Source organism: Microtus ochrogaster, unplaced genomic scaffold, assembly GCF_000317375.1.
Source record: "Microtus ochrogaster isolate Prairie Vole_2 unplaced genomic scaffold, MicOch1.0 UNK102, whole genome shotgun sequence".
NCBI classification, from domain to species: domain Eukaryota; kingdom Metazoa; phylum Chordata; class Mammalia; order Rodentia; family Cricetidae; genus Microtus; species Microtus ochrogaster.
In genome coordinates this window covers 566,269-575,123 of record NW_004949200.1, presented here as the reverse complement: position 1 = coordinate 575,123, position 8,855 = coordinate 566,269, and the positions used below count along the sequence as shown (strand labels likewise).

The 8,855-nt window shown below is 49.5% G+C and overlaps 1 protein-coding gene across 2 annotated transcripts in view; it reads left to right on the top strand.

Moving 5' to 3' along the window:
- Window positions 1–8,631, top strand: part of Stard13 (StAR related lipid transfer domain containing 13) — a 210,949-nt gene extending 202,318 nt beyond the window's left edge. For both annotated transcript variants that reach the window (XM_026778055.1, XM_026778054.1), the window contains exons 9-14: window positions 1,196–1,406; window positions 2,011–2,125; window positions 2,928–3,149; window positions 3,593–3,810; window positions 6,026–6,202; window positions 8,243–8,631. In XM_026778055.1, the coding sequence (XP_026633856.1) occupies window positions 1,196–1,406; window positions 2,011–2,125; window positions 2,928–3,149; window positions 3,593–3,810; window positions 6,026–6,202; window positions 8,243–8,360 (1,061 nt within the window). In that variant the 3' untranslated portion in view covers window positions 8,361–8,631. The remainder of the gene's footprint in view (window positions 1–1,195; window positions 1,407–2,010; window positions 2,126–2,927; window positions 3,150–3,592; window positions 3,811–6,025; window positions 6,203–8,242) is intronic.
- Window positions 8,632–8,855: the final 224 nt, after the last annotated feature.

The following is an 8,855-nucleotide window of genomic DNA, read 5'->3' as shown; positions in this document are numbered from 1 at the left end:
GCTGACCTGCAGAATGCTAGAGAGGGCCAGGGGAGCCCAGCACAGACGCCTCCTCCAGCCTCGGGATCCCAGACACTGCATGTCTAGAGCAGCCAGGGCCGATTCTTTTCTATCGGGCACCTCTACCAGTAACTGATACCTGAGTGTGTGCTTCTTTATTACATTAAAGGCACAGTGACATACAGTGAGATAGTGTGTACATCATAAAGCACAATTGAAAGCTCAAGGGACTGTCATGAGCACACTGCCCCGTACCTCAGGAGTACAAGCACCTTACGATGAAGATCTCCGCTCCCGGGCGTGGCTCTTAAAGATCAGTCATATTCATCAGTGAGCTCCTGCCTGTGTCTTTGAATCAAACCTAAATGATCATGAACCGATCACAGCCAAGAGGACAGACCTTCGTTCCCAATTTGTTGTGATTTTTGTTTTTCCACGTTGTGTTTTTGAGCCCTTTACCTCTTAAGCCTATATGATCAGTGCCCACCACCTCCACAAGAGTGCCCTTCAGAGGGAGGGAGAGATGCTATTTACTCCCCAGAGCTGTAGGGGACCTGGTTCCTGTTCCTCATCAAACAGGTGACACTTGGTGACCATTCAAAGTCAGATCAATGCCTTCTTCAAATTGAGGTCTGGTGACTTGTAGGGACAGGAAGGATCCACTCATCCATGAGGCACTGGCTCCCCAGGGGTGGCCCAGGGCAAACAGCTCAGCCATTGATTGCTCAAGGTTCACCGAAGCACACCAGCAACACGGCCTAGGGCTCTACTGTGGTAGGGAAGGACCAGGTCTTTGTCTTTTCACCCAATGGCTTTCACAAGTGAGTCCCACCCAACCTTGGCTGTCCCTAGCGCTGCCTGGCAAAGAGGGTGAGCAAGAGAGCAGCCAGGCTAACAGAGCCCCAATCCATCACCAGCTTCCACTAACATAGCAATATGAAGAGAGACGAGCCTGGTGCTCAGAGTGTGAGACACAGGGTGGTGGCTTTGCTCTAAGTACCTCAGGGACACTCAGACGGGTTCTGGAGTTTGCTCAGATGAGCTTCGAACTCCAGCTCTGCCCCTCACTGTGACTTCTCAGATTAACTACAGATGATGTCTCTGCATGTCTTCTGTCTGGAAGAGGAGTGCATGCATTTCTCCCTCACCGGCTCTGCTCTGTCCCTCTAACAACCTGACGCCCACTTCTCTTCAGATGTCCCCAAAGAACAGCAGCTGCAGGCTGTGCAGGCAGCCATCCTGCTGCTGGCGGATGAAAACCGGGAGGCCCTGCAGACGCTCCTGTGCTTCCTCCACGATGTCGTGAACTTAGTGGAAGAGAATCAGATGACGCCCATGAACCTGGCCGTGTGCCTGGCCCCCTCCCTCTTTCACCTTAACTTACTGAAGAAAGACAGCTCGCCAAGGTGAGTTCTCCTCATCACTGTCAGCCGTTCCCAAACCAGGTCTCCCACCAAGGCCCATTTTCTTAAGAAGTAAAATTAAACAAAAGTGTTGTTGTAGGACAGTTCAGACAGAAGGCTTTCGGGGGAGGGGGGGTGAGGCACCCTCATTCCTGGGCTGAGATGCGTAGCACTACTGAGGTAGCCCTGAATGACATCAGTAGCAATCCAGAAAGTCCAAGAAGTTTTGCTTTATTTTATTTGAGTGGGAAGGAGAAGGAACATACATAAAGAGAAACTTACAATCGTTGGTTTTAAAAGGCTATATTTAAAAAACAAGGCACGGGAACCTGCAGTGAAGCAGTTTCAAAGGGAGAAAGAAACATAATTTTTCCACCTACAGCTCTTCCTGTCTTTGTACTTTTCCATGGCTTTTGGCTGTGAGTTGTCAGCCTGCCAGCCTGCCTCGGAGCATCTAAAAATGTGCGGTCACCGGTTTTTATTTGGAAAGGAGAAAGCCTGGGATCTGGGCAGCATCTGGGGATAAACAGCAAACAGATGGGACGGCCCGGGTATCCCAACATACTCCGACTGGGGATCTGCTTAGCACACTCACATTCAATTACAGGGTCATCCAAAAGAAATACGCCACTGGGAAGCCAGATCAGAAGGACCTCAATGAAAATCTAGCCGCAGCCCAGGGCCTCGCCCACATGATCACAGAGTGCAACCGACTCTTTGAGGTGAGGCCGTGGAACTAGCAGCAGGTTGGGAACGAGGGGAGGGATGATCGCTCTCCATTTTCCGACGACAGCCCTGTGCACTGCAGCTCTGGTCTCCGCCCCCAGGAGTTATGAAGAGCTAGCTGTATAGTCCAGGCTTTGACAGCCACTGGCAGTTGGGGCTCATCACAACAATTTTTCATGCAGACCGTTGAACTGCCTTCCTTTGTCAGGCTTAAGGCCAGCTGGTCAGCTACGTGACCTTTTATTTTTGCCTCAAGACGTGATTAGGGTCCTCCTCTGTCTCTCTGTCTGCCTGTCTCTCTCTGTCTATGCGTATGCACGTGCGCTTGAGTATGATTGAGTATTCCTTGTCACTGGGATAATTGACAGCCTATGATTGTAGCCGTGGCTGCACATGCATTCAAGAGGCAAGTGGGGACACCTGGCACGCTCTCTATGGCAACACCGGCCTTTGTCGGCGGGAGAGCTGTACGGCAAGTAGTGAAGGCATGTCTGAGTCATAGCTGAGCTTTCCCTCCATGTGTCAATGTGTGTGAAGGAGTAACGCTGTCTGAGCCCACGCTTGCCAAAAGGAATAAAAAGCAAAGTGGAACACGTGATCAGGAAGGCTTCCCAGTGTTTGGGATAATAAACATCAGCTCACAAATCCTATTTGTGTTTCCTGACTTTCTTAGACCCTGGTCTAAGATGGCCCCGCCCATGCTCGCCCTTGACTGGAGAGGCGTGACTCTGTCTCCTCAGTCAGCCTCAGAATCTCTTTAGCTCACTGCTTTGCTTTTCCATCCATTCCCTGGCTCAGGTCCCACATGAGATGGTGGTCCAGTCTCGGAGCTCCTACTTGGAGGCTGAGATCCATGCACCCAGCCTGGAAGACTTGGGAACACAGGTGGCAGAGAGCGGGGCAACTTTCCACACGTACCTAGAGCATCTTGTCCAAGGCCTCCAGAAAGAAGCTAGGGAGAAATTCAAAGGGTGGGTCGCATGCTCCAGCCCCGACAACACAGATCTGGCTTTCAAAAAGGTAAGATTCGCTTCCGCTGCAGAATGTGTGCGGCACCGTGGGACTTAGCGCCTGCGCGAACGGCGAAGGTCCAGGTGCCGCTCTATTCGAAGGCCGCCAACAGCACTCTCATCGGAGCCCAGCCTATACAGAGGGTTGCTGGATCCCAGTCAGTCTCGGCCCCTTTTCTGTGATGCTGGGAAAAATCAATGCCGAGCATTTTTCACTTGCAAAGAGGAGCATTCTAAGAGTGCCCGTCAGAGAAGGGCTGCAAACATGGAAGTTAAGTGGATTAGAACATGTCTGGCCTGAGGTCTGAAGTATTTGCATTTTAAGTCCGGGTGCAGCATGACCAGCTCACTTTATATGACCAGCGATGGTTTAGAAGGCCCGCACAGCAGGATAAGGGTAGGTCTGGGTGGCCCCTAGTGATCTCTTCAGCCCTTGCCCATGTCTTTGCCAAGGTGGGGGACGGGAACCCGCTGAAGCTGTGGAAGGCGTCTGTGGAGGTGGAGGCACCACCGTCTGTGGTGTTGAATCGTGTGCTGAGGGAACGCCACCTGTGGGATGAGGACTTCGTTCAGTGGAAAGTTGTGGAAACTTTGGACAGACAAACCGAAATCTACCAGTACGTGCTGAACAGCATGGCCCCGCATCCCTCCAGAGACTTCGTGGTTCTCAGGTAAGCCTGACTCCGTGGCGTCTGAGGTCCTGCTCCCAAGGCAAGATGAGAGCTGCCGACAGAAGCACTTCCCCCAGTCCTCCCAGCCTGCTCTGGGGCTCTAAGCTCCTCTCTGACTTCCGGAATCTTCACTCAATTTACAGCTCTGCCCAGGCTCTCTGATGGCCTTTCTCCTGTGGTACACACAGTTTATTAAGCCATGACTATCACATCCTCAGAGCAGAGGCCCCAGAATAGATGCTGTTCGTAGGGCTTGTCTGCCAAGTTATGCAAATCAAAGCCAATTGGCCTTTCTCCTGGTTTTGTCTTTCTCCTTGGGGAAAACAGGTTCTCATTTTGGAGAATTTGAAGATGGGAGTGTGTGTGACCTCACACATTCACAATTAATTGCCATGTATGGCAATTCCTGCTCAGCCCCGGAAGTCCCAGTGTGTGGAGACACTGGGCTTTCTATTAAAATTCAGTCCTGGCCAAGCCTCCTGAGCCGTGTCTGCCATGGAAATATTGTTTCTGGTGGGTTTGGGGGTTAGTTCCAGAACCCTGCCCTTTTGCCTTGGAATGGGATGCTCATCCAATCCCAGAAGTTTGCACAGCAGACATGCACTATTTCACCAGAGAGCAGGGGCTGGGGAAGACTTAAGACCACGAACAAAATGTAATTAGAGCAATATATCCTTTTTATTAAAAAACACGAGTAAACAATTTCTTCTTTGGAGATCAGCTGTATAAGAGGATTCTCTAGTGAAATCCCCAAATGCATATTTGAAATAGTTGCCTTCTGAAGTGACCTCTGGGGGCAAACCAAAGCTAACTGGTCACGGGCCCTTTGTGCATTTGGTTTGGATCCGTGGGACCTTAATTTTGAAGTGTGCGTTTCTCCTAACCATCTGTGTGTATCCCAGCAACCTTGTCCTGATAGAGAACATAGACCATTAGCTGCGGTGGCCTCTGCCAGTTATTAGGGCATCCCTCATCTTGTGGCATTAAAATGGGACCCTGCAACTCACAAGCAGAAAGCGAGCTGTCCAGGACTGGAGCTGTGCAGATGGGGAGTCCCTGCACAGAACGTTCCTCCTTCCGTCTCCAGTGACTCCACCAGCCTGCTGCTTCCTGTAGATCATCCCAAAATCCTGTATGCCAGTCACAGCTTCTGGCTCTGAGGGTGCCTGTAGCGGGCAGCAGCCGGCTGACCGATCATGGTCTCCTCTGAGAGTTTAGACTTCTGAGTGTTTGTGTGTGTGTGTGTGTGTGTGTGTGTGTGTGTGTGTGTGTGTGTATGAAAGTGTGTATGTGAAAGTGTATGTATGTGTGAGAAAGTGTGTGTATATGTACGAGAGTATGTGCTTGAGTGTGTGTGAGAGTGGAAGTGTATGTGTGTGAGAGTATGCGTGGTAGAGGGTGTGTGCATATGTGTGTGTGAATGCGTTGTGTGTGTGTGTGTGTGCTCATGCCTGCACATGAGTGCCTAGGCCAGAGGTCAATCTTGGGTATTGTTCCTCGGGAGCCATCTACTTCATTATCTTTGAGACAGGGTCTCTCTTTGGGACCTGAGGCTAGTAGGTAAGCTGACTGGCTGGACAGGTCCAGGGAACATCTTGCATCCACCTCCCCAGTGATGAGAGTCCAAGTGTGCACCATCATGCCTGACTTTTTATGTCAATGCTGGGGATTGAACTCAGTTCCTTACGCTTATGCTCCTTTGCCAACCGAGTTCTCCCCTCGGACCCTCTTTGTAGTCTCCTGGGTCAAACTTACTTATCTCCTCTGCCCCGTCCCCTGGCCCCAGCTCCGCATGAAAGCACACTGCACTTCCCTCACTGTCTGCAGGGTTCTTCTTAGACTTGCTTGTCTCTCCCCCTGGGCTGTAAGCATCTTCATGTCCTCATGGCTTCTCAGGCCCAGCACATAGAACGATTGAGTGAGTGCTGATTCTAAATGGTAGCCTTTTGATGATGGGTAGGGGATGGAGCCTCAGTTTGGGGTTCCAAACCCAGGTCTGGGAGCTTCCACCCTCTAAGTAGGAGGCTGATATCTGTGCTTTGAACCTCACTTTGTAAACTTCATGCAAGCTCACAGAAACCATTAGCTTAATCCTCACACTGGAGCTATAGAGCCCAGGTTTAGGGCAGGAGGCTTAAGTGTGAGTTTAGCTGTGTGCTTGGGGGTCTCCCTTCTCTCTTCCCACCACTCTGAAGCATGGCTTGTTTGGTTCCAGGACCTGGAAGACTGACTTGCCCAAAGGAATGTGCACCCTGGTATCCCTGTCTGTGGAGCATGAAGAAGCCCAGCTGATGGGCGGCGTGCGGGCGGTGGTGATGGACTCTCAGTACCTGATAGAACCATGCGGTTCCGGCAAGTCCAGGCTGACCCACATCTGCAGGATAGACCTGAAGTAAGTGGTCACACTGGGTGTTGGCAGTTCCCATGAGCCTCAGCTCACAGGGTATGTGCACCCAAACCCTGCCTGTCATTCTGATGCCTTCCTCCGCTAGTCTGTTTCCTTACGACCATGAACCAGCTTCCAGAGGGTCACACGCCCTAGTCTCGCCATCCCCTTTCCTAAAATGCTGACATTTGGCCTTTAGAATTTGCTCCTCTTTCTTTTCATTTTTTTCTAATTCATTCATGCCTTTCCACAAACATGTAATGGCGTGGTGTTTGTGGCATACACAAGGATGTTTTGACATATGTCCATACGGCAGAACCAGCAAGTCAAGCTATGAAAATATCCAGCAATGATCAAGAACATGCTGTTCCCCCTCGAGTCACCCGTGTGGAATGGGATGGAATGATGGTCATTAGTGTCAGGGAATCAAGTGTTAGAGTGAAAAACACGTCTGCTTCTTCGCTGGCACAGTGACGCAACTATTCTTTCAAGCTGCCTCCAATGCATTTTAGAATTACAGGAGGGGCACACAAGTGCCAGCGAACAAACTTAGTGGTGCAAGAACTGGAGACACCCCTACCGTACACTGATTATAGCACATGGGCACACAGATCTTTAAATGCTTGATGAGAAAAGTAACCATAGCCATCAGTTGCTTAGAACCTCCAGTCCAGCTGAAATGTTACACCACAGCCTTATAGTCTCGTGGTCTCCATCAGCACCATCCTTCCCTCTGATTAAGTGAGATCCATCTTTTTAGACTCCATGTAGAAGTGAGAGCATGTGCTTCTGAGCCGCCTACGCTTAGCCTATTATATTGAACATAGCGACGGTTTGTCAGCTTTGTCACTATGGCCAAAGACAGCATCTCCCTTTTTAAGACTAAAAATCATCAGATAGATAGATGGATGGATGGACAGACAGGCAGACGGACAGATGATAGGTGGGTAGATGGACAGACAAATGGACATATGTATACATGTATATGCCACGTTTGCTTTATCTACCCACTTGGCGCTGCGCCCTTTGGTTAATTCCACATCCCAGCCCTTATGAGTAATTCTGCAATGAGCATGCATGTGGAGGTGCTGACTGCATTTTCTCTGGATATGTACCCAGGAGCAGGGTCGTTAGATCGCCTGGTAGCGTCCTTATTCTTGACTTTGAGGGCACATACAGAACATGCCAGTACCTCAGGCTCAGTAAATATGAATTCTACTCTTTACTTTTTTTTAATTTATTTTTATTCATGTGTACATGTTCATATGCACATGTGCCTATGTGGACACACATGGTCAAGCAAAGGTCAATTCTAAGTGTCTTCCTCAGTTGCTCCCTCTGGGCACCTGGAGTGGAGGGAGGCATCGTCTCTCACTGAACGTGATGCTCACTAATTGGCTAGAGTGGCTGACCATTGAGCCTCAAGAAACTCTGTGTCTTCTAAATTCTGCCTTTTTCATAAGTGCTGAGGGTGACAACTGAGGAGCCTTGATTGGCTGAGACTTCTTCTTGTGTTTCTTTTATGCCTGTACCCTCCACTGTTCCTATTTTGAGCTGAACACTTCAAGGCATTTAACACTGAATTCTGTGCTGAGGTAGATATAAAATCAGTATGATTTTGGTTTGTTTGGTTTTTTTTTTTTGTTGTTGTTGTTTTGTTTTTTGTTTTTTTGAGACTGACTTTTACTGTGTAGCTCTGGCTGTCCTGGAACTCACTCTGTAGACCAGGCTGGACTCAAACTCACAGGGATCCACTTGTCTCTGCCTTGATTGAGTTCTGGGATTAAAGGTGTGCTCTGCCACTGCCCGGCTTGTTGGTTTTTGGTGAATTCTACATTAAAACTGAGTCTTCTGGTTCCCTTTGAGAAGTTGGTACCATTCTGAAGAACTATAAAGACAGTGCTTGGTGACAAAATACTGAGTGGTGGACTGAGATCCTCAGACCCCTGAGGCCACAGAGCTGTTCCCAGGGTACTAATGACCCAAGCCTGAGGGCAGCTCTATCCCCTGGCAAGTTTCCCACTTCCTTCTGCTCTCTTCCTGCAGGGGTCACTCCCCAGAATGGTACAGCAAAGGCTTTGGACACCTCTGCGCTGCTGAAGTCGCCAGAATTAGAAACTCCTTCCAGCCCCTCATTGCTGAGGGTCCAGAGACAAAAATCTGAGCTCTCCCCAGTGTGGCGTCAAACTCAGGGAACACGAAGAGGAATGAACGAACGGTCACCGTGTGTGGAGTGCGCTGTCCCGTGGGAACCGGTGGCCACGGACCATATTCCTAACCTGCCTGGAGATGGCTAATCCTTACTAATATAATGTCTTGGACATTTATCTGTTGCTTAAAATTAAATGGGTTATTCCTTACATATTGCCTAATTTGCTATTTAAAGGCTTCTAAGAAGCGTTGTTTTAGCTGTAAATAAATGTACTGTAGCATTTGTATATGTGTGTGTATATCTCCCTTTGCTGTATATATGTAAAATACTGGTTTTATATGTAGTTAAGTGTCTGACTCTGTGAGTCTCCTCACATGGCACGTCCCAGGTTGCTGGAGACCCTGTGTCCCTACTGTCCTGCCAGCTGAGCAGAACCTGCTGCCAATAACCAAAGCGTGAAATGTGTCCTCTGTCGGTCTGCCCATGCTTACCCAAAGATTAGCTAGC